This window comes from Triticum dicoccoides, chromosome 4B (genome assembly GCF_002162155.2).
Source record: "Triticum dicoccoides isolate Atlit2015 ecotype Zavitan chromosome 4B, WEW_v2.0, whole genome shotgun sequence".
Classification (NCBI taxonomy): Eukaryota; Viridiplantae; Streptophyta; class Magnoliopsida; order Poales; family Poaceae; genus Triticum; species Triticum dicoccoides.
In genome coordinates, this window is record NC_041387.1 from 99162146 (window position 1) to 99186576 (window position 24431).

Genomic DNA, 24431 nt, shown 5'->3' on the forward strand with positions numbered 1-24431 from the left:
ACTATAGTCAGAACAGGAAAAACCAGTTAGTTGTTTTATCTTGATGCTCATAGCGTGCACAACTGGGTAGCATGTTCTGTGCAACTGGGCACCATGATGTGTGCAACTGAAATCTCACACCTAGTTAGATGGGGGTGTTGGGCAGGTAATTACCTGAATGATGAGGCCCGTGAGTACTCCCTGTAGGGCCATTGGGAGGAGCACGCGGGGCACTACTTGTTGGGCCAGGCGAGGGAGGAGGTGGAGGACCATGCCGTGTAGGGCCTGGAGGTGGAGGAGGTCCTCGAGGTTTGCCATCATCTGATGGCCCCGTGGCAGCAGTTGGTTTTTTCTTTTTCTTGGACTTGTTCAGGTGGCCGATCTCGGTACGTGTTGCGTGCATATACTTGTATACAATAGCTTGTGCTGGATCAGAACCACTCGCAAACTTTGCTAGTTTCTGAAAATTGTATATCATGTTCCTCTCCCTTATCTACTTCTTTGATTGAGGAGGCATTTCATCCGGTTGCTCATAACCAGTCCCTGGCGCACTAGGTACAGCAGTAGATGTCCACCGTTTTAGCAGGTACCTTTCTGGTATGACATCAACTCCAATATGAGTGAACACCTTGAGGATGTGGCAAAAGAGGATGTCGTTCTTGTCCATTTTACAACACTCACACAAATAGGAACCATCCTCCACCCTTGCCTGCACCAAGTAGTTTCGAGAACCATATTTGGCAACAAATTCCTGGTTCGGTATGAGCTCAAATATATCAGCACCAACTTGGAATGCATTATAACGTCCAATCAGCTCAAACTCTTCTCTGAACTTGCGGTAAAGGTCCCTAGTGTAGGTCTTGTAAGCTTGCTTCTCTATTGGGAAGTTGGACCACAGCTCAATCTCAAGGTGTTCTGTCCTGTAATCATTGCAGCCTTCCTTGGCAAGGATGTGGTTCTGAATTTTTTCATATTGCTTGACGAAGTTCAGCATCGAGTTGTGTGGGTTCACATATCTTTTTAGGACGGTGTTGAACCCCTCACTACGCTGTGTAGACTCCAGAAAGAGGAAGAACCTGTGTTTGAAGTAGCACAGCACCCAAGTTGATCTGTATTCGTACAACTTCTCAAAGTGTGTGTGTGCCATAGCCTCATACTTCATCATTAACCCAGCCTAATTCTGTTCAAACTCGTCTGGAGTGAAGCTGAAGTCAACACAGTAGTTGAAATCATCAGAGAGCCCTAGATTCCGGCACAACAGCCAACCAACTTTTTCCTGGGCCTTCTTCATGATGTGCCATCGACAACATCGATGCACGGTGGTTGGAAAGATGCTCTGTATTGACTGCCTCATTGCACCATCTTGATCGGTTATGAAGTTGCCAGGAGGTTTGCCACCCATAGCCTCTAGGAATGTTTGGAATACCCAATCAAAGCTTGATGCCAACTCCTGCCTCACAAACACGCAACCGAGCATGAAAGATTGGCCATGTCTGTTTATTCCAATGAAGGGTGCGAACGACATATTATACATGTTGGTCATGTAGGTAGTGTCAAATGATATGCAATCGCGGTACGCCTCAGCATAAGCTTTTCGAGCTAAGCCATCCACCCAAAAAATGTTGACAACTCTGTCCTCTTCATCATATTTTACCTTATAGAAGAAGTCTAGATCGGGTTTCTGTATATCCTTGAAGTGCGCAATTGTCTCAATCATGTCACCCTCCTTTGTGTCATCTCTACGGAAACTTGTACACACATTTGTTATTGCCTTTGGTCCGAACGGCACCATCATCTCATATCCGTAGAACTCTGCCATTATATGCATCATACGTCTTGCATAATACAAAAACAAAACAGTATATCCTTTTTTAGTTGCACGAATGTGCACATCCGGCTGCACAGTAATAGAACATGTGTTGGCACAGAAGATAATTGTAGGAAATGGACACCTAGCTGCATCTTTTCAAAAACACTTTGCACCTTTTGCATACATGATATTGTGTAGTTGCACAGTGAAGGTAATCTAGTTGCACAACAAGCACCAAAAGTGATATACAAACAGCATGGGAAGTTGGACACCAGTTGCACAGTTAAGTCATTTTAGTTGCACAGTAGTACCATAAAAGTTGCACACTGGACTGCCTAGAGGGAAACTTAATTCTTTAAGGGATATAGAAAAAACACACCTGTAGTCAAGTTGCAGTTATACAAGATGCGCAAAAACTCATTTTCATTAGGTGAGATGCCTTGGTGGGATCTCAAGTATTTGGACAACGAAGGTTTGTTCACGAGCGGATGATTGTGGTCACGAACAAAGTTCGTCACCTGCCATCGCCCATCTATCAGCTTCACCAACATTTTTGCCTTGCATTGAGTCTACTTTATTGTCTCGCGTTTCCGTTTCTTCTTCTTCTTACTAGGACCAACCTCCTCTTCAGCAAAGATTGGAGGTTCATCTTCCATTTCCTCATCACTATCAACAGTTTTTGGATCTAGAATAGGGTCCAGGACAGGAGGAGCCTCAGCTCCTCCATCATCAGCTTTGGCCTTCTTGAACTTGTTGCAGCAAAACTGCTGTTTTACCAATACATTGGTGTGGGGTGTCCTCCTAGAGGTGTTCATCTTGACAGAGAAATCCATCCGTAGTGCATAGCTGTTGTAGTGATCCTTAGCAATTTGAAGGCTGTCAAACCTCATGCCAACATAGGGTTCCATAGGTTGAGAACCAGCCTCATCCTCTGTTGGAAATATGCCCTAGAGGCAATAATAAAAGTATTATTATATTTCTATGTTCATGATAATTGTCTTTTATTCATGCTATAACTGTATTATCCGGAAATCGCAATACACGTGTGAATACAGAGACCACAATATGTCCCTAGTAAGCCTCTAGTTGACTAGCTCGTTGTGATCAACAGATAGTCATGGTTTCCTGGCTATGGACATTGGATGTCGTTGATGACGGGATCACATCATTAGAAGAATGATGTGATGGACAAGACCCAATCCTAAGCATAGCACAAAGATCGTGTAGTTCGTTTGCTAGAGCTTTGCCAATGTCAAGTATCTCTTCCTTCGACCATGAGAGCATGTAACTCCTGGATACCGTAGGGGTGCTTTGGGTGTATCAAACGTCACAACGTAACTGGGTGACTATAAAGGTGCACTACAGGTATCTCAGAAAGTATCTATTGTTTTATGCGGATCGAGACTGGGATTTGTCACTCCGTATGACGGAGAGGTATCTCTGGGCCCACTCGGTAATGCATCATCATAATGAGCTCAAGGTGACCAATGTGTTGGCCACGGGATCATGCATTACGGTACGAGTAAAGTGACTTGCCGGTAACGAGACTGAACAAGGTATTGGGATACCGACGATCGAGTCTCGGGCAAGTAACGTACCGATTGACAAAGGGAATTGTATACAGGGTTTGATCGAATCCTCGACATCGTGGTTCAACCGATGAAATCATCGAGGAGCGTGTGGGAGCCATCATGGGTATCCAGAACCCGCTGTTGGTTATTGCCCGAGAGTGGTCTCGGTCATGTCTGCATGTCTCCCGAGCCCGTAGGGTCTACACACTTAAGGTTCGGTGACGCTAGGGTTGTTAGGAAGACTAGTATGTGACTACCGAATGTTGTTCGGAGTCCCGGATGAGATCCCGGACGTCACGAGGAGTTCCGGAATGGTCCGGAGGTAAAGTTTTATATATGGGAAGTTGTTAAACGGGCACCGGAAAGTTTCGGGGTTATACCGGTATTGTACCGGGACCACCGGAAGGGTTCCGGGGGTCCACCGGGAGGGGCCACCCCTCCCGGGGGGCCACTTGGGCTGCGTGGGGATAGCAGCCAGCCCCTAGTGGGCTTGGCGCGCCCCCCTCCTTGGGCCCATGCGCCTAAGGGTGGGGGGGAAACCCTAAAGGGGGCGCACCCCCTTTGCTTGGGGGGCAAGCCCCCCACCCCTTGGCCGCCCCCCCCCCTAGGGTTTTCCCTAGAGGGCCGGCCTCCCTTGCCCTTTCCCTTATATATAGAGGGGTGAGGGGAGGGCTGCAATACACCATAACTCAAGGCGCAGCCCCTCCCCTCCCCAACACATCTCCTCCTCCGTACATGCTTGGCGAAGCCCTGTCGGAATACTGCCGCGTCAACTGCACCACGCCGTCGTGCCGCCGTTGGAGCTGCCTTCCTCAACCTCTCCTTCCTCCTTGCTGGATCAAGACGGAGGAGACGTCTCCCGTCCCGTATGTGTGTTGAACGCGGAGGTGCTGTCCGTTCAGCACTAGGACATCGGTGATCCGAATCACGTTCGAGTACGACTCCATCATCACCATCTCCTTGGCAAGCTTCCGCTCGTGATCTACAAGTGGTATGTAGATGCAAACTCTCTCCCTTGACTCGTTGCTTAGATGAACTCATAGATGGATCTTGGTGAAACCGTAGGAAAATTTTTAATTTTCTGCAACGTTCCCCAACAGTGGCATCATGAGCTAGGTCTATGCGTAGTTCTCTTTGCACGAGTAGAACACAATTTTGTTGTGGGCGTGGATCTTGTCATCTTACTTGCCTCTACTAGTCTTTTCTTGCTTCGGCGGTATTGTGGGATGAAGCGGCCCGGACCAACCTTACACGTACGCTTACGTGAGACCGGTTCCACCGACTAACATGCACTAGTTGCATAAGGTGGCTGGCGGGTGTCTGTCTCTCCCACTTTAGTTGGAGCGGATTCGATGAAAAGGGCCCTTATGAAGGGTAAATAGAAGTTGACAAAATCACGTTGTGGTTATTCGTAGGTAAGAAAACGTTCTTGCTAGAACCCAATTGCAGCCACGTAAAAGATGCAACAACAATTAGAGGACGTCTAACTTGTTTTTGCAGCGATTGATCAAGTGATGTGATATGGCCAGAAGTTGTGATGAATGATGAATTGTGATGTATGAGATCATGTTCTTTGTAATAGGATTCATGACTTGCATGTCGATGAGTATGACAATCGGCAGGAGCCATAGGAGTTGTCTTTATTTTTTGTATGACCTGCGTGTCATTGAAGAACGCCATGTAACTTATTTTACTTCATTGCTAAACGCGTTAGTCATAGAAGTAGAAGTAGTCGTTGGCGTGACAACTTCATGAAGACACGATGATGGAGATCATGATGATGGAGATCATGGTGTCAAGCCGGTGACAAGATGATCATGGAGCCCCGAAGATGGAGATCAATGGAGCTATATGATATTGGCCATATCATGTCACAACTATATAATTGCATGTGATGTTTATTATGTTTATGCATCTTGTTTACTTAGGACGACGGTAGTAAATAAGGTGATCCCTTACAAAATTTCAAGAAGTGTTCTCCCCTAACTGTGCACCGTTGCTACAGTTCGTCGCTTCTAAGCACCACGTGATGATCGGGTGTGATGGATTCTTACGTTCACATACAACGGGTGTAAGACAGTTTTACACAGCGAAAACACTTAGGGTTAACTTGACGAGCCTAGCATGTGCAGACATGGCCTCGGAACACGGAGACCGAAAGGTCGAACACGAGTCGTATGAAAGATACAATCAACATGAGAATGTTCACCGATGATGACTAGTCCGTCTCACGTGATGACCGGACACGGGCTAGTCGACTCGGATCGTGTAACACTTAGATGACTAGAGGGATGTCTAATCTAAGTGGAAGTTCATAATTTGATTAGAACTTAATTATCATGAACTTAGTCTAAAACCTTTGCAAATATGTCTTGTAGATCAAATGGCCAACGCTCATGTCAACATGAACTTCAACGCGTTCCTAGAGAAAACCAAGCTGAAAGATGATGGCAGCAACTATACGGACTGGGTCCGAAACCCGAGGATCATCCTCATAGCTGCCAGGAAACAATATGTCCTAGAAGGACCGCTAGGTGACGCTCCCGTCCCAGAGAACCAAGACATTATGAATGCTTGGCAGTCTCGTGCTGATGATTACTCCCTCGTTCAGTGCGGCATGCTTTACAGCTTAGAACCGGGGCTCCAAAAGCGTTTTGAGCATCACGTAGCATATGAGATGTTCGAAGAGCTGAAACTAGTTTTCCAAGCTCACGCCCGGGTCGAGAGATATGATGTCTCCGACAAGTTCTACAGTTGTAAGATGGAGGAAAACAGTTCTGTCAGTGAACACATCCTGAAGATGTCTGGGTTACACAACCGTATGACCCAGCTAAATATTAACCTCCCAGATGAGGCGGTCATTGACAGAATCCTCCAGTCGCTCCCACCAAGCTACAAGAGCTTTGTGATGAACTACAATATGCAGGGGATGGTAAAGACCATTCCTGAAGTATTTTCTATGCTGAAGTCAGCAGAGGTTGAAATCAAGAAAGAACATCAAGTGTTGATGGTCAATAAGACCACTAAGTTCAAGAAGGGCAAGGGTAAGAAGAACTTCAAGAAGGACGGCAAGGAGGTTGCCGCGCCCGGTAAGCCAGTTGCCGGGAAGAAGTCAAAGAATGGACCCAAGCCTGAGACTGAGTGCTTTTATTGCAAGGGGAAGGGTCACTGGAAGCGGAACTGCCCCAAATACTTAGCGGATAAGAAGGCCGGCAACACCAAAGGTATATTTGATATACATGTAATTGATGTGTACCTTACCAGTACTCGTAGTAACTCCTGGGTATTTGATACCGGTGCCGTTGCTCATATTTGTAACTCATAGCAGGAGCTGCGGAATAAACGGAGACTGGCGAAGGACGAGGTGACGATGCGCGTCGGGAATGGTTCCAGAGTCGATGTGATCGCCGTCGGCACGCTGCCTCTACATTTACCTACGGGATTAGTTTTGAACCTTAATAATTGTTATTTAGTGCCAAGTTTGAGCATGAACATTGTATCTGGATCTCGTTTAATTCGAGATGGCTACTCATTTAAGTCTGAGAATAATGGTTGTTCGATTTATATGAGAGATATGTTTTATGGTCATGCTCCGATGGTCAATGGTTTATTCTTAATGAATCTCGAGCGTAATATTACACATGTTCATAGTGTAGATGCCAAAAGATGTAAAGTTGATAACGATAGTCCCACATACTTGTGGCACTGCTGCCTTGGTCACATTGGTGTCAAACGCATGAAGAAGCTCCATGCTGATGGACTTTTGGAGTCTCTTGATTATGAATCATTTGACACATGTGAACCATGCCTCATGGGCAAAATGACCAAGACTCCGTTCTCCGGTACAATGGAGCGAGCAACCAACTTGTTGGAAATCATACATACCGATGTGTGCGGTCCAATGAGCGTTGAGGCTCGCGGAGGATATCGTTATGTTCTCACTCTCACTGACGACTTAAGTAGATATGGGTATGTCTACTTAATGAAACACAAGTCTGAGACCTTTGAAAAGTTCAAGGAATTTCAGAATGAGGTGGAGAATCAACGTGACCGAAAGATAAAGTTCCTACGATCAGATCGTGGAGGAGAATATTTAAGTCACGAATTTGGCACGCACTTAAGGAAATGTGGAATCGTTTCACAACTCACGCCGCCTGGAACACCTCAGCGAAACGGTGTGTCTGAACGTCGTAATCGCACTCTATTGGATATGGTGCGGTCTATGATGTCTCTTACCGATTTACCGCTATCATTTTGGGGATACGCTCTAGAGACAGCTACATTCACTTTAAATAGGGCACCGTCTAAATCCGTTGAGACGACACCGTATGAATTATGGTTTGGGAAGAAACCTAAGCTGTCATTTCTAAAAGTTTGGGGATGCGATGCTTATGTCAAGAAACTTCAACCTGAAAAGCTCGAACCCAAGTCGGAAAAATGCGTCTTCATAGGATACCCTAAGGAAACTGTAGGGTATACCTTCTACTTAAGATCCGAAGGCAAGATCTTTGTTGCCAAAAACGGATGCTTTCTGGAAAAAGAGTTTCTCTCGAAAGAAGTAAGTGGGAGGAAAGTAGAACTCGATGAAGTACTACCTCTCGAACGGGAAAGTGGTGCAGCTCAGGAAAATGTTCCTGTGATGCCCACACCAACTGAAGAGGAAACCAATGATGATGATCAAGGTACTTCGGATCAAGTTGCTACTGAACTTCGTAGGTCCACAAGGACACGTTCCGCACCAGAGTGGTACGGCAACCCTGTCCTGGAAATCATGTTGTTAGACAACGGTGAACCTTCGAACTATGAAGAAGCGATGGCGGGCCCAGATTCCAACAAATGGCTAGAAGCCATGAAATCCGAGCTAGAATCCATGTATGAAAACAAAGTATGGACTTTGACTGACTTGCCCGATGATCGGCGAGCGATAGAAAACAAATGGATCTTTAAGAAGAAGACGGACGCGGATGGAAATGTTACCATCTATAAAGCTCGACTTGTCGCTAAGGGTTATCGACAAGTTCAAGGGATTGACTACGACGAGACATTCTCTCCCGTAGCGAAGCTTAAGTCCGTCCGAATCATGTTAGCAATTGCCGCATACTATGATTATGAGATATGGCAGATGGACGTCAAAACGGCATTCCTTAACGGGCATCTTAAGGAAGAGCTGTATATGATGCAGCCAGAAGGTTTTGTCGATCCTAAGAACGCTAACAAAGTATGCAAGCTCCAGCGATCCATTTATGGGCTGGTGCAAGCATCTCAGAGTTGGAATATTCGCTTTGATGAGATGATCAAAGCGTTTGGGTTTATGCAGACTTATGGAGAAGCCTGCGTTTACAAGAAAGTGAGTGGGAGCTCTGTAGCATTTCTTATATTATATGTGGATGACATACTCTTGATGGGAAATAATATAGAATTTCTGGACAGCATTAAGGCCTACTTGAACAAATGTTTTTCAATGAAGGACCTTGGAGAAGCTGCTTATATATTAGGCATCAAAATCTATAGAGATAGATCGAGACGCCTCATAGGTCTTTCACAAAGCACATACCTTGATAAGATTTTGAAAAAGTTCAAAATGGATGGGTCCAAGAAAGGGTTCTTGCCTATGTTACAAGGTGTGAGATTGAGCTCAGCTCAGTCACCGACCACGGCAAAAGATAAAGAAGAGATGAGTGTCATCCCCTATGCTTTAGCCATAGGATCTATTATGTATGCCATGCTGTGTACCAGACCTGATGTAAACCTTGCCGTGAGTTTGGTAGCAAGATACCAGAGTAATCCTGGCAAGGAACACTGGACAGCGGTCAAGAATATCCTGAAGTACCTGCAAAGGACAAAGGACATGTTTCTCGTTTATGGAGGTGACGAAGAGCTCGTCGTAAAGGGTTACATCGACGCTAGCTTCGACACAGATCTGGATGACTCTAAGTCACAAACCGGATACGTGTATATGTTGAATGGTGGAGCAGTGAGCTGGTGCAGCTGCAAGCAGAGCGTCGTGGCAGGATCTACATGTGAAGCGGAGTACATGGCAGCCTCGGAGGCAGCGCATGAAGCTATTTGGGTGAAGGAGTTCATCACCGACCTAGGAGTCATACCCAATGCGTCGGGGCCAATCAAACTCTTCTGTGACAACACTGGAGCTATTGCCCTTGCTAAGGAGCCCAGGTTTCACAAGAAGACCAGGCACATCAAGCGTCGTTTCAACTCCATCCGTGAAAATGTTCAAGATGGAGACATAGAAATTTGCAAAGTACATATGGATCTGAATGTCGCTGATCCGTTGACTAAACCTCTCTCGCGAGCTAAACATGATCAACACCAAAACTCTATGGGTGTTCGATTCATCACAATGTAACTAGATTGGTGACTCTAGTGCAAGTGGGAGACTGTTGGAAATATGCCCTAGAGGCAATAATAAAAGTATTATTATATTTCTATGTTCATGATAATTGTCTTTTATTCATGCTATAACTGTATTATCCGGAAATCGTAATACACGTGTGAATACAAAGACCACAATATGTCCCTAGTAAGCCTCTAGTTGACTAGCTCGTTGTGATCAACAGATAGTCATGGTTTCCTGGCTATGGACATTGGATGTCGTTGATGACGGGATCACATCATTAGAAGAATGATGTGATGGACAAGACCCAATCCTAAGCATAGCACAAAGATCGTGTAGTTCGTTTGCTAGAGCTTTGCCAATGTCAAGTATCTCTTCCTTCGACCATGAGAGCATGTAACTCCTGGATACCGTAGGGGTGCTTTGGGTGTATCAAACGTCACAACATAACTGGGTGACTATAAAGGTGCACTACAGGTATCTCCGAAAGTATCTATTGTTTTATGCGGATCGAGACTGGGATTTGTCACTCCGTATGACGGAGAGGTATCTCTGGGCCCACTCGGTAATGCATCATCATAATGAGCTCAAGGTGACCAATGTGTTGGCCACGGGATCATGCATTACGGTACGAGTAAAGTGACTTGCCGGTAACGAGACTGAACAAGGTATTGGGATACCGACGATCGAGTCTCGGGCAAGTAACGTACCGATTGACAAAGGGAATTGTATACAGGGTTTGATCGAATCCTCGACATTGTGGTTCAACCGATGAAATCATCGAGGAGCGTGTGGGAGCCATCATGGGTATCCAGACCCCGCTGTTCGTTATTGCCCGAGAGTGGTCTCGGTCATGTCTGCATGTCTCCCGAGCCCGTAGGGTCTACACACTTAAGGTTCGGTGACGCTAGGGTTGTTAGGAAGACTAGTATGTGACTACTGAATGTTGTTCGGAGTCCCGGATGAGATCCCGGACGTCACGAGGAGTTCCGGAATGGTCCGGAGGTAAAGTTTTATATATGGGAAGTTGTTAAACGGGCACCGGAAAGTTTCGGGGTTATACCGGTATTGTACCGGGACCACCGGAAGGGTTCCGGGGGTCCACCGGGAGGGGCCACCCCTCCCGGGGGGCCACTTGGGCTGCGTGGGATAGCAGCCAGCCCCTAGTGGGCTTGGCGCGCCCCCCTCCTTGGGCCCATGCGCCTAAGGGTGGGGGGGAAACCCTAAAGGGGGCACACCCCCTTTGCTTGGGGGGCAAGCCCCCCACCCCTTGGCCGCCGCCCCCCCTAGGGTTTTCCCTAGAGGGCCGGCCCCCCTTGCCCTTTCCCCTATATATAGAGGGGTGAGGGGAGGGCTGCAATACACCATAACTCAAGGCGCAGCCCCTCCCCTCCCCAACACATCTCCTCCTCCGTACATGCTTGGCGAAGCCCTGTCGGAATACTGCCGCGTCAACTGCACCACGCCGTCGTGCTGCCGTTGGAGCTGCCTTCCTCAACCTCTCCTTCCTCCTTGCTGGATCAAGACGGAGGAGACGTCTCCCGTCCCGTACGTGTGTTGAACGCGGAGGTGCTGTCCGTTCAGCACTAGGACATCGGTGATCCGAATCACGTTCGAGTACGACTCCATCATCACCATCTCCTTGGCAAGCTTCCGCTCGTGATCTACAAGTGGTATGTAGATGCAAACCCTCTCCCTTGACTCGTTGCTTAGATGAACTTATAGATGGATCTTGGTGAAACCGTAGGAAAAATTTTAATTTTCTGCAACGTTCCCCAACATCCTCTCCTTCTCCTTGCACAGCTCCGTCAACAGCCCCAGCTCCTAGCTCAGTCCTGGTTGGACTAGGAACATTTGCCGCGGTTTCCGTGTCATCAAGAGTATGGCTCTCTGATTGCAAAGACACCACTACAGGGGCACCACGGGTTGATGACTGGCCTGCCACATTGTCATGGCCCATAGGGTTTCCACCACGACTTGCCTGCGTGTAGTAAACTGATCGCCCATTTTCTGTCCAATTTCCTTGTGGTATGCTGGGTTGCTGCTGATCCATATCATCAGAAAGCTCATTGAGAACAGGAGGCAACTCATTAAGATCAAGCATTTTTTTCCTTTTTTTGGATGCTGCCACACACTCATTGCACATATAAAAAAGAAGAAAGTGATGTCAACATTGTTAACCATAGAAAAGAGTGTTTCAAACAACCTAAAAACTTAGTAAATAGGCAGTTGCACTGCATTTTATGACAATCTTAGTTTCAAAAGCAACATGTCTATAGCAGAATCTTTTATTATAACAGGCATTTTTTTTCTTTTGCACAGATTTGTTATGTTAGTTGCACAGTTTGCAGTAAATAGTTAGCAAGAATATAACTTCTTTTTACTACATAGTTTTCTGACTTTTTCCTCTGTTTTCGTTGCAATGATCCGCAGGTTTTCCGTTGGAAAGGAGCTGATTCAGATTTTTCTGCACATAATTGGGACACAATTTGATGCTATTTTTGTAGATGCAAAATTCAGGTGAAAGAAGAAAGAACAATTTGATGACAGACTATAAATATATGTTTTTCGTCGCCGTTTCTGTTTCTACTTCCAGTATATTTGAACATATTTTTACACTATAGCTTTGCAATAGGTGTGCTACCAGAATATATGTGTGGGACAAGTATATATGCGTGACTACTTTAATATGGTTTATGGCTTCAATAGTCTTGTTTATTTATCTGTTGCACATATTACTGCAGAAGTTGCCGTACTGCAGTTTTTTGGTTTTGGCTAGAATAGATGTTTCAGTTGGCCAGGATGCATATATCAGTTGGTCAGCATGCATATTTAGTTGGACAATCAATGTATTCAGTTGGATAGAATAGATGTTTCAATTTCATAGGATGCATATAAGAGTTCACCAACATGCATGTTCAGTTGCACTGCCAATGTGTTCAGTTGGCTAAAAATAGATGTTTGAATTTTCCAGGATACATATATCAGTTTGGCTAGGATGCATGTTCTGTTGCACAGTCAATGTATTCAGCTTGCTAGAATAGATGTTTTAGTTGGCCAGGATGCATATATCAGTTGGCCAGCATACATGTTCAGTTGGTTAGTCAATGTGTTCAGCTGGCTAGAATAGACGTTTCAGTTGGCCAGGATGCATATATCAGTTGGCAAGCATGCATGTTTAGTTGGCTAGAATCATGTACTAGTTGGCCAAAAAATATGTCTTAGTTAACTTGTTTGAACACATAAAAGGGGCAGGGGAACCTTGCCTCGCATGCATGTTTAGAAAACACGTTCAGTTTCGATTTGGGAACCCTAAGTTAGTGTGCAGATGCACTCATGAGGGGGTGTGGTTGGTGTGATGACAATAGGGTGTTGTTTCAGATCTACTCTTTTTTTAAAGCAGCTTCTCCATGAATTTGTTGATGGATCCATGGAGGATGGTGTTTATAGATGCAGTACAAGAAAGGGGAGAACTGAAGAGGGGTAGAGAGGAAGTACTTGCCTGATGTTTGTTGTCTGGTATGGGTCTGATCACGCTGTCTTTTAGATCAATTTATTGAAGCAGATTCATCTACCTTTCTGCTGCCATGGGGACTGTAGAGAAGGAGGAAGAAGGAGCTTTGGATCCCTTTCTTTCGTGCAGGTCAAGAAAGCAGCGTGGGAGTGCCTGGGGCGAGCGGGTGTGGGAGGGATTGGAACGTGGGGGCGAACGAGCTTATGGACAGCTGGCCACATGAGGGATCGCTGTTTTATTTAGGATTGGACGCTGACATCACTCGATTTGGTGGCCGCGTGGGAAACAAAAAGTTGCCTTTTATGACTGGCCGCTCGATCGCCCAGTGGGCGGCCGGCCGCCCACTAGATGCGTCCCAAAAACTACCCTAGTTCGCACCAACTCTCACAGCCGCCGACCGATCCACGGCTCCACGCACCTGCACGAACTCACGCTCGCGCCGCCGCCGCTCTTCTCAGCCGCCAACCAGGCTCGCGGCTGCCGTCGTCTACCTGTCGCGGGCCGCCGCCGTGGAGCCGTCCACCGACCGCCGCCGTTCCACCACTTCCCCAGACCCCAGCCCCCAGGCAGAGGCAGGCCCCTCCGCGGCTCCGCCCCAGGCTGCTCCCCTAGTCCCGGTCTCCGCAACTGTTCCCGGGCGCGGTGCGCCGTTCGCCGCCGTGCGTCGTTCCCTACTTCCCTGCCTTACCAGTGAGTGCGACCTTGGTAATTTTCTTTGATTATTTTCACTTGTACTCAAGGACCAGCCGACCAGGGACTGTCAGGGACTGGTTGTACTGTGTTCTAAAATCAAATGTGTGTGTGCGTGCGTGCGTGTGTGTGTTTGTGTATTCAGTATGCACGGTATTGTTGAATTCAAATTGATGTATTTGCCTATTTCATTTTATGTTGTAGAAATAGAAGTTGAGGAATAAGATGAGAGATGATTGGCTGAATCACAGGATGGTTCGCTATATTGACCGAGATGTATTTGAAAGTATTGATGATGGTGCTATTATATATCGCTTTCAATCATATAGTTCTTGCAAAGGGCTTTTACCTCGTCGAAGTGGTAAGTTTTTAGATTTGTATCAATGATAGTTTTGTTTCACTTGATGTTTATGCCTTTTCTTATGAAATTATACTTTTATAATGCATTGAAGGTGTTGGTTCATCTACCGTTGATCAAGTTATGGGAGGCACCGATGAATGAAGTAATCAATTGATTTGGTATTTTTGTATCCCGTTATTATTATTTGTACTTCTGTCATGTTTTACAGATTTTGTTGGATCATTGTGCATTGAATTTAGTTATAATTTTGTTGAGCAATTGCAATTTATTTTATATGTTTTCATATGAGGTATTTTTTAGAAATTTTACGAGGTATTTTTGGGGTTGTTATAAGGTCCAAAGTTTTTCTATGTTGTCGGAAAAAAATTGGCTTCATTCCTGGCTCTGCTACTGCTGACCTCTGCGAGGAGGATCTAGCATGGTGGAGGAGAGTGTGGGGAGGGGAGGACAACCACGGGACTGCTCGCCGGTGACAAGGAGGGAAGCCATGGACTGCTCGATGCTGACGGGGTAGTGAATTGAGCAATAATGCTTACAGTTTCTTGTGTCGGGCATCTAAATCGAGAGATGGTGCTCGCAGTTTCTCATGCTGGGCTTCTGATTCAGAGCTCACGGAGGAGAGATGAGGCGGTCAGAGTTCTTCATCCTCGACTCCGACGACTTGTGGCTGAGTGAGTCGGTGTGGAAAAGGTAGAGGAGGTGGCAAGAAGGTAGGGGCTGCTGTGAGGGCGAGCACGGCTGCCATCGGCAACCGGGAGGCTTAAGAGGGATGTGGTGTGGCCGCTTGGAGGGTGAGTGCGCTTATAAAGGTTTGGGTGGTGAGTGCGGCCGCCAGCAGTGAAGTCCACTGACTTGCTATTGTTTGGCGTGGGATCACTAACCTATGTGCCAGATTACCTATGGGCCCACATGTCAGCCACCCACGTCAGGGAAGCAATATTGCAGAGAAGCCTCGTCCACGGTGAAGGGAGGAGGAGGGGCATTACGGGTTGGGTTGTTCACGCAATCGAAGAAAGACATGACTAGTGGGTCTCACATGTATGTGAGAGAAACAAAGAAAGAGGATGACAGGCTAGATGTTTTGGGGGCAAAAGGTTGACCAGTGGGTCTCACACGTCAAAGTCCTTTCACATGTCATTTAACACTGTTATGCGGAATTTTTTGATGGAAGTGTTAGATTTGTAATGAAACTAGTAGCTGCCCGTGCGTTGCTACGGAAATAAATTATACTCCTTTCGTCCCATATTAAGTGCACTCAAACTATGTTTGGTTTCAAAGTGCACACACACGCTGATTTAAATTGTGTCGTGTTATTTCCCGCCGAACATGCTAAGTCGCCGCACGTATTATTCTTTCTTCCTACCTCATCATCTCGGCCCATCACCCAACTTTGCTCCACTTCACTTCTCTCCGCCATAGCAGACAGTTTTTCATCACATTCAAAACATCCTATTTCTGATAGCTACTGCATCTGTAAACAAATATAAGACGTTTTAGAGACTTGACGGAGGGAGTAGTTTCTATCAAATAGGATAACAACTGATAATATCCTAGTGCCAAGAATCACAAGAAATAAGGAAAATCTAACAACTGATACAAGGAACGACATCTTTTTTATATTCATTAGTCCACCAATATTCCAATTGCCAACACAGTTTGTAGTTCTTGCAACACATATCATGTTTTGTCAGTATATGGATAGGCAACAGGACTCCCCCCTTCCCTTTTGCAGTTCAAAACATGTGGTTGGCTCTGTAGTGGTCTTGGCCTCTTGGACAAACTGATTAACCTTCGAAACAGAAAATGATAATTTGATGGTCAATTTCTTTCTAGTAGAAACAGGAGGGCATTACCTTAGCGTGTTTTATGCAGGAACATTACCTTGGTTTACACAAGCAAGTGGATTATGACCCGAGCCTCAAGTTCATACACCAAAATTAGCAATCACTTATTTATCCTCTGTTTAAATTAAAATTTTCTAAAATGTATCATCACAAGAGGTTAACTGGCATAGCAGTGACGTTAAGACATTCAAGCAAACATATAAAGATCTAATGATCAGTAAGAGAAGTACAAAATCATTGCATAGGTCACGAAGAGCATGTTGAGAACATATCACATCATAGAGTGAGCCAGTACAAGATGCCCAATCTTTCTCTAAATAAAGGAAGCTAGAGCTCTGTATCTTTTCAAGCTAATAACATACCTTTGACTGCCTAGATAAGAGATACTTAGTTTAAGTTTTCTTAATATAATCAAGAAGTGAAGATACTGGAGTGCTGCATCTGCGATTCTCTATCCCTATGAAACTGCTACACCGCAAGATGATCAGACTGCAGACAAAATTCTGGCGTGCAGAGAGTTCAACTATCGGGCATTGCATGATAATATGGGTCTGAACCTGAGGGCAGTCAGACATGCATCTGCAGATTGCATATATGCACAATCTGATGTCAACAAAAGCAATGAACATAGAGCAACATACTCCCTCCGTTCCTAAATATTTGTCTTTCTAGACATTTCAAATGGAATACAACATACGGATGTATGTAGACATATTTTTAGAGTGTAGATTCACTCATTTTGCTTCGTATGTAGTCACTTGTTGAAATCCCTAGAAAGACAAATATTTAGGAACGGAGGGAGTAATATATAACTGACATAGAAGTAACACTTTATCAGTAATGGAGGAATGCAGTATTAACCAGACAACACTTTAGCCACAACATCTTGCAATACTAATCTGCTACCTATATATGTCGTCGGCGAAAATAATACAAGAGGCATACGGCACAACTGCATTATGGCACATAATGCATGAGGTAAACACTAATTACTCTCTCTGTAGGCCATAGGCCGTAGGCCATAGGCCGTAGGCCATAGGTCAACAATCATGAATGGCGATAGAGCTGCAGTTCTTGGGTGCTTGCAATAAAATTATATCAGATATTGGCAGCATGGACACACGATAGATAGAACTTCCCGAAGTGCATTACTTGTGTTAGAAATTTGAACACAGACCACCCAAATACTGGCAGTAAAGTAGCAGCTCTAAACTATTGGAAACGCTACTTCACAAAAGTTTGGAGCTCACCATGTCAAGCATACAAGCTTCCTCTGAACGTATTGTCCAAATTTGCAGTTCTATATTCAGAACTCTATCTACATGCAACTTATTGTGTTTCCCTGACTCTAGCCCATGTAGCAATGAGCTGTACTTCTCTACTGGAGCACAGAACAACGATAACCAATAGTTGCAGAAGAGAACTTAATGATCTATTGTGATCCCAATTCTGATCATAGGCAAGACAAATTATACAATGTAGAGATTCCATGCTGATGTCCAACATGTAACCGTAGATGAGTTTCCGCTTGTCGACTTCATTGCAATAAGAAAGAAGGTGAACAAGGTTGGCATGCCAGAGCCTGGCCATCACCTCTACTTCTTTCGCGTAATCAGTTTTGCATTTCCTTGTTAGAGCAGACTGCCTAAGCCTTTTCAAGTAACCGTTCTTACTGATTATACAATTATAAAGCTATTGATTGGCCTATCTATCTCTAAAAAGAGGTGCTTAAACTACTGCAGACCGAAGTTGATCAAATAAGCAAATTACATATGCAATCTTGGGGATGAAATATATATGTGCATACCTCCCGGCAAGAATCGCCACAATGAAGCGTGGAGGCAGAGCGCGGCAGCAGCTGCGTGTCAATCGTCACCAAGGAAGCAGCACTGATACTCGGCTTCACGGAAAGACGTTGTGCCGATGTGATTGTGCATATCCCTGGAACCTGAGAGCTTGCACTACTCGTCTGAATAACATTGGATACTCCTAGTCTGCATTGGACGATGCTGCTGTCCGTGAGCACGCGAACGACGCAGCTGGCACGAGGCTGATGTTGGCCGGGCTCCTGTTGGCGTACACGCTGGCACCAACAGCATTCAGCACGCCACACCAGCGGACAGCGCCATGGAGCGCCCGCAGCCCGACTTCCTTGGCAACGGCGGCCTGGACCTCCTGCCGGGTGACCGGCACCGGCAGCGAAGGCCTAATGGTGAAACGGTTGCGCTCAATCGTGCGCGTGCGTCGATTGTGCCAGGAGTTGGGCTCGTCCCCTTTTCTGGGCTGTAGTGTTTCCAAAAGGAAATCCATACAAGGAGGGGTGGCAGGACGGGAGAGCAGAGGGACACTTGGATGTGGCAGCAAGCAACCACTGCCATGGCTCCATCTCCGGCTGTAGTGTTTCCAAAAGGAAATCCATACAAGGAGGGGTGGCAGGACGGGAGAGCAGAGGGACACTTGGATGTGGCAGCAAGCAACCACCGCCATGGCTCCATCTCCGGCGGCCTGCGCGGTGAGATCTAGAAGCAGAGATACGGGGGAAAGCTTGAAGCCAAAATCCAATTTACCGAGACCCTAACTACAACTACGTATAGAAGAGGAGGATCCCTCTCGCAACTCAACTCCGGCAGTCGCCGTGGATGAGATGGGAAGGGCCGACGACGAGGAATTTGGGAGTGGTTCTCGAAGGCTCGTTTGTTTCGCGAGAGAAGCAGAAATTTCCAAAGTATCGGCTTTGTGTTTTGGGTGTCTTCTCCAAATTTTGTCCGATGCGTGGGGTGTTTCTGCAAAATGTGCTCGGGGACTACCCGCCTCAGTTTCAGCCTTACATTCCAGATTGGACGGTCAATATGGCATAGAGGCAGACACACCATCATCATAAACTGTCATTTTTATAGGAGTAGAGATTTAGATCGGCCGTGGAATAAGGAAGAAAATTTTTTTAGTGTCAAATAAGGAATTAAATATTTTGCTTGTGTCAAATAAGGAATTGTGTCACGAAACAAACCACACCCCTCTCTCCCCCATGCCTTCCTGCTTCATCTAGGTCTTGGTGCTCCGCCGGGATAGCCACTCGCCGCTGCAATGTGCTCCTCCTTTCTCTACCATTGAAGAGGGCAACGTATTGGCCCACCCAAGCGGCACGCCCCTCCGTCCCCAGATCCGCCCAAGTGAGGCGGTTGCTGGAATGGCCAGCCATCGCCGCAGGGTGCAATTCCTTACCCAGATCCATGCCGTTGAGAAGGGTGACGGACTTGCCCACCCGCATGGCATGTGTGTTCGTCCCTAGATCCAGGCCGGTGAGGAGGTTGGTGGCGTCGGAATGGCCAGCCACCGCTACAGCACACACCTCCTTTCTGAGATCCACCCCATTGAGGAGGGCAACGGATTGGCCCACCCACGCGGCACGCCCCTCCATCCTCAGATCCACCCAAGTGAGGAGGTTGCTGGAATGCCCAGCCACCGCCGCAGTGCACTCCTCCTTTCCCAGATCCACACCATCGAGGAGTGTGACGAACTTGCCCACCCATGTGGCATGTGCGTCCGTCCCCAGATCCAGGCTGGTGAGGAGGATATTGGAACAACTCGTCGCAGACGTCAACGCCACCGCGGCACCTCGTCGGAGGTACCCTCCTCCCTGCCGGACAACGACGATATACTCAGGGAGATCTTTCTCCGCCTCCCCTCGGACCTGTACTCATTCCCCCAAGCGTCTGCCATCTGCAAGCGTTGGCGAGGCCTCCTCATCGACCCCAAGTTCCTCTGCCAGTTCTACACACACCACTGCAAGCCGCCCCTCCTCGGCATCTTCGAGAACTGCAGCAAGGAAGGTATGGTGTTCACCCCCATTCCGGCTCTAGTTGCCGACTACATCCCTCCGGAGCGCTTCTCCCTTGGACGCCCCCGACTTACCTATGTGCTCGACTGCCGCCACGGTCGCGTACTTATCGAAGATCTAGAGCAGAAATACCTCATTGTGTGCGACCCCATCACAAGTGAGAAGTGTCGCGTGGCTCTTCCATGCAAGTTCAAGTGGAGCTTTGTCGGAGCGGTGCTCTGCACAGCCGGCTACAAGGGGCCCTCCAGCCCCTTCAAGGTGGTATTGGTGTCCTGGGATGGCGTGGATAATCAACTCCTCGCCTACGTTTACTCCTCGATGACCGACACATGGGGCAATCTCATATCAGTTGAGGCTCCAGATAATACTTATTTTCATGGTTGTCGTAGCACCCTTGTTGGCAATGTCCTTTACTGGCCAGTTATGAATGGGAGAGGTACAATACTTGAGTTTGATTTGGACAGCCAGAACCTTACCATGATCAAGGGGCCTCCTGGTATGAATGATACTGGCAACTTTCAGATCATCCAGGCAGAGGATGGCGCCGTTGGTCTTGCCATGTTGTCCTGTCATAACCTTCAAATGTGGCAGAGGAAGGTCAATTGTCAAGGTGTTTGCATATGGTTGTTGCAGAAAACGGTTTCATTGCACAAGCTTCATAAGATCCCTCCTCGGGGCAATGAAAGGATCAAATGGCCGGACAAATTTCTGGGCTATGAAGAGGATAACGATGTAATCTTTTTATATAGATACGAAAGTGTCTATATGGTTCAACTCAAGTCAATGCAATTCAGGAAATTTAATGGAACCCGTTCCAGGGAGTATAGGGAGTGTTGTTATCCTTTCACGGGTTTCTTCCCACCAGGTGATTGCTCATCCTTGGCCTGTATATCTTAGGAAGTAACCCAATCTTGTGATGTTTTCTACTCCCTCCGTCCGAAAATACTTGTCATCAAAATGGATAAAAAGAGATGTATCTAGAACTAAAATACGTCTAGATGCATCCCCTTATATCCATTTTGATGACAAGTATTTCCGGACGGAGGGAGTACATGATTGCTCGCATAGTGTTATTGTGGTTCTTAAATGTTACACTTACAACTTGAACTTAGTTAGCAGTTGCACCTTTGCTAGATGGACGAATTTATAGCCGTATTATTTTAGTATATGTTATTGTTTGAATATGCCTGCCTGCTGTATTCGAAGATGCCAAATCAAATGTTATTTTTTTGAGATGATTTTGATTTTCTCATTTGTTCATGACCCCTTCTATAGGTGATTGTTACAGTCATAGCACATAGAAATAAATTTTGATTTTATTCAAAATTTGTGTCACATATATTTTCAATTACAACTTCCATCGAATCTATGCTTTCTTGAAATAGTTGTGATTCTGTCACTTGCCAATGACCCCTCCACCTGGTGACTACTCCCTCCGTCCCATAATATAAGAGCGTTTTTGACACTACACTAGTGTAAAAAACGCCTTATATTGTGGGACGGAGGGAGTAGTATATTTGTGTCTCTCGAAAATAAACTGAATTTCTTGTCTCTTGAGCTCCTCTTTTTAAAACAGGACACCCAATCTCACTTTGTTTCTACAGTTTGTTGTTTTGGCATAATTTTCACTTTGTTTCTACAGTTTCGAATTGTCTCATGTTGCCTTCTTGTATCATTTGTCTTTATTGTGGAACTGTTGTTAATTACCTGAGCTCTTATGCTTCTAGGCACAACCATTACTAGTGGATGTAAAGAAGCTGAAATGTTAGGATGACTGCCTGGTTCGATATTTCAATGTGCTGAAATGGTTCAACAGGTAAGAATATCTTCTGATATAGTTTCAGAAATTTTTGTTATTACAAACACTAGTCACATCTTTCAACTCCCCCACCCAACATTTTCATGTAAAAAGGCTGAATGATCTATTTGTTGTCAATCGGTAATTCCTAGGAGATATATCAAGTAATGTGATATAGCTCTTTTTTTAGGCGATGTGATATATGCCTTCTTTATGTTGATGAGCTCATCATCAGTTTGTACACACTTGTTGTTCATACACTGTGTTACATAGGTGCCACTATTACATTTTATCTTTGTCTGTGTTAGTTAACTAACAGATTAATGATTTTATTTTCTCTAGGTGAAGAAAGGGCTGCTGCAGTAGTTAGTTGTCACTTTGTCACATCACATCAATGTGGTCAGCGGTGTTTATATGTTATCTGAATTTTTTTACCATGGCTTTTAGTCTAGCTAAGCTCCTAAGAATAGCCAACCCAGGGAGTTTGAGCTTCCCAAGTCAGATTTCAATATGTTTTTACTGCAGGGTTGTGCTTGGCTGCTCTTCTCTTGAGCCAAAAGAGTTTTGTGTAGCGTTGAGAGTTTTTGAGATGTTGTTTAAATGACTGATGCTGAAGGAACTAGAACCCTGAAACTGGAGAATGTCGATGTTGGCTTCTGCTACTTGCTAAAATTGTGGTGGTGTTCTTAGTTTCCTGTGATGGCCTGTCGTTTCTGTGATTGTTTGTTTTTGTTAGGTTTGTTTTGGTTTCGTTTGCATGTTTGTATGCCGACTCTTAACTAAATATAGCTGAAACCAGGAATGTCGTGACATAGGGTGTAAAACAGATGCTGCTACTGTCTATAATGCTCTAGTTTAGTTGTTCTGTTTCTGACTGAAAATTCGCAGTAATTCTCTGCCTGGATTCTCAGCTGAAACAGCAAGTCAGCTCAATGCTTAAGCGCCAAAGCACAGAGGAACTGTCATTCTTGCAGTTATTTCTCTGCTGCAAGTCTTCCGTGTAACAGAAAACACATAGTAGTATCAGCAGCAGCTGGAGAGAGAAAAAAAGTTAGTAACATAGGCATTTCTGAGACAGCATCAGTATATTACATATTCTATATGAACTTTGGTATTCATGCATGCCACCAGAGTTTTCACAGTATGTGCAGATATCACTATAGCTTTGGTTAGACAGCTAGTATTACTCACCTAGCTAATAATATATGTCTTCCAGGAAGTTGCTTGCGTTTTACTAAAGTAATTAAGCATGGATACAGACAACACTTTTGAGTTCTCTGCTAGCTATTACATGCTTCCACATATAACTTCACAAGAGTTATATGTCTTCCACATAAGCAGGATATTTCATACTCGGTATGGCTGCAACTTTTGGCGATCATGTACATCACTAGCTGAAAGTATATGTCTCCAAGGAAGATAATTACATACATTTTACTCTCTCCGTTCCTAATAAGTCTTTTTATAGATTCTATTCTAATATGGACTACATATGGAGCAAAATGAGTGAATCTACACTCTAAAATACATCTATATTCATCTGTATGTAGTTCATATTCAAATTTTATATTTAAATCTTAAAAAAGACTTATATTTAGGAAACGGAGGGAGTAGCAGTTAAGCGTGGATACGACATTTGGATTCCTCCGTCCTCCAACTGCTACAGCCATATGTTTCCGCATAGAATGAGCAGAACCCGACCAGATGCATCACATTAAGGCTTCATTTGGATGCTAGGGGAGGTATTCCCAGGGAACAGGTGCCTCGGGTGAGATTGTCTTGTGCAAACTTAAACCCCATGGGAAATCTACATCGTCCTTTGGCTGACGGGAATAGCTAGGGGAAGGCCAAACTGGGAAACAATGAACTGAAGCAGCAGCCAAATTCCCAGTAGATAGGCGCTCTATGCCACAGGCCATGGCGCCAAATGCTGCAACTGAGCACCTTCCGGACGTCCTCCGCATCAATCAACGCCGTGTTGTCGCTGCCACTCAGCCACCATTTGCGGATGATCTGAAGATATGTAACTGCTGATGCTGAGTACAGAGGCAACAGCAGCGGAGCACGTGTGTGGGAGACAAAGTCGGCGTCGTCAAACATGACGAGATCTGTGAGACCCCGCCCACAGCCGGGGGCAGAAATATTTGAAACTTCGCCAGGTGCAAATCCTGTGGCGGCGGCCACGGCCGGCTTGGTGGCAGTGGAGAGAGGAGCTTCTAGGCTGAGGGGAGTTCAGGGGAAGGATGAGGAGGACCAAAACGACCAAAATGAAGATTATCCTGCTGGTGTTTTCAGCTATGCATTCTAACATTATCTATCTAACTGAAGTAGATGTTGTAGATCTCGTCGTCGCTCTGCTCAAAATTGAAGTCCTCGCCACAAAGAGCACCGGCTTGTTGCTCGACGCTGAACCCCTCGCCGTGGGAGCGCATCACGGCGAATCTCCAGCCAAGTATTGGCTTTGGTTGTGGCTCTGGGCCAGCTGATAAGGACATTGGGAAACCTCGTGGTACTGGCCGTAATCGTTGTTGTACGCGCCGCTAGCAACCGGGACGAACTGTGAAGGATCGTAGTAGGCGCTGTCCGTCTCCACCATGCCGCCGCCAGAGAAAGCATCAGCTTGAGCTCCGGCGAATCCTTGGCTGTCGCTCTTCATCGCGGCCGCGGCATTGTA

General features: G+C 45.9%; 1 protein-coding gene across 6 annotated transcripts; it reads left to right on the forward strand.

The window, feature by feature from the left end:
* Window positions 1–13566: 13566 nt before the first annotated feature.
* Window positions 13567–22452, forward strand: LOC119295262. Of its 6 annotated transcripts, none has more exons than XR_005143854.1 (6): window positions 13567–13916; window positions 14121–14277; window positions 14369–14419; window positions 20593–20824; window positions 21687–21775; window positions 22100–22452. XR_005143854.1 is itself a non-coding variant. In XM_037573632.1 (6 exons), the coding sequence occupies exons 4-5, from the start codon at window positions 19444–19446 to the stop codon at window positions 21731–21733; spliced, it is 1428 nt and encodes a 475-aa protein (XP_037429529.1). In that variant the 5' UTR covers window positions 13567–13931; window positions 14121–14277; window positions 14369–14435; window positions 17864–19443; the 3' UTR covers window positions 21734–21775; window positions 22100–22452. The 6 variants fall into 6 exon arrangements, 3 of the variants coding, with proteins under 3 accessions (XP_037429529.1, XP_037429528.1, XP_037429530.1); XM_037573632.1 differs by having other exon boundaries at window positions 13567–13931; window positions 14369–14435; window positions 17864–20824; XM_037573631.1 differs by having other exon boundaries at window positions 14369–14435; window positions 17864–20824.
* Window positions 22453–24431: the final 1979 nt, after the last annotated feature.

What these genes read in the sequence shown, in the direction of transcription:
- LOC119295262 (XM_037573632.1), top strand. Translation starts at nt 19,444, where the DNA reads ATGGCCAGCCACCGCTACAGCACACACCTCCTTTCTGAGATCCACCCC. An exon ending in CACGGGTTTCTTCCCACCAG is followed by an intron (nt 20,825 to 21,686) that starts GTGATTGCTCAT and finishes TTATGCTTCTAG; the next exon opens with GCACAACCATTACTAGTGGA.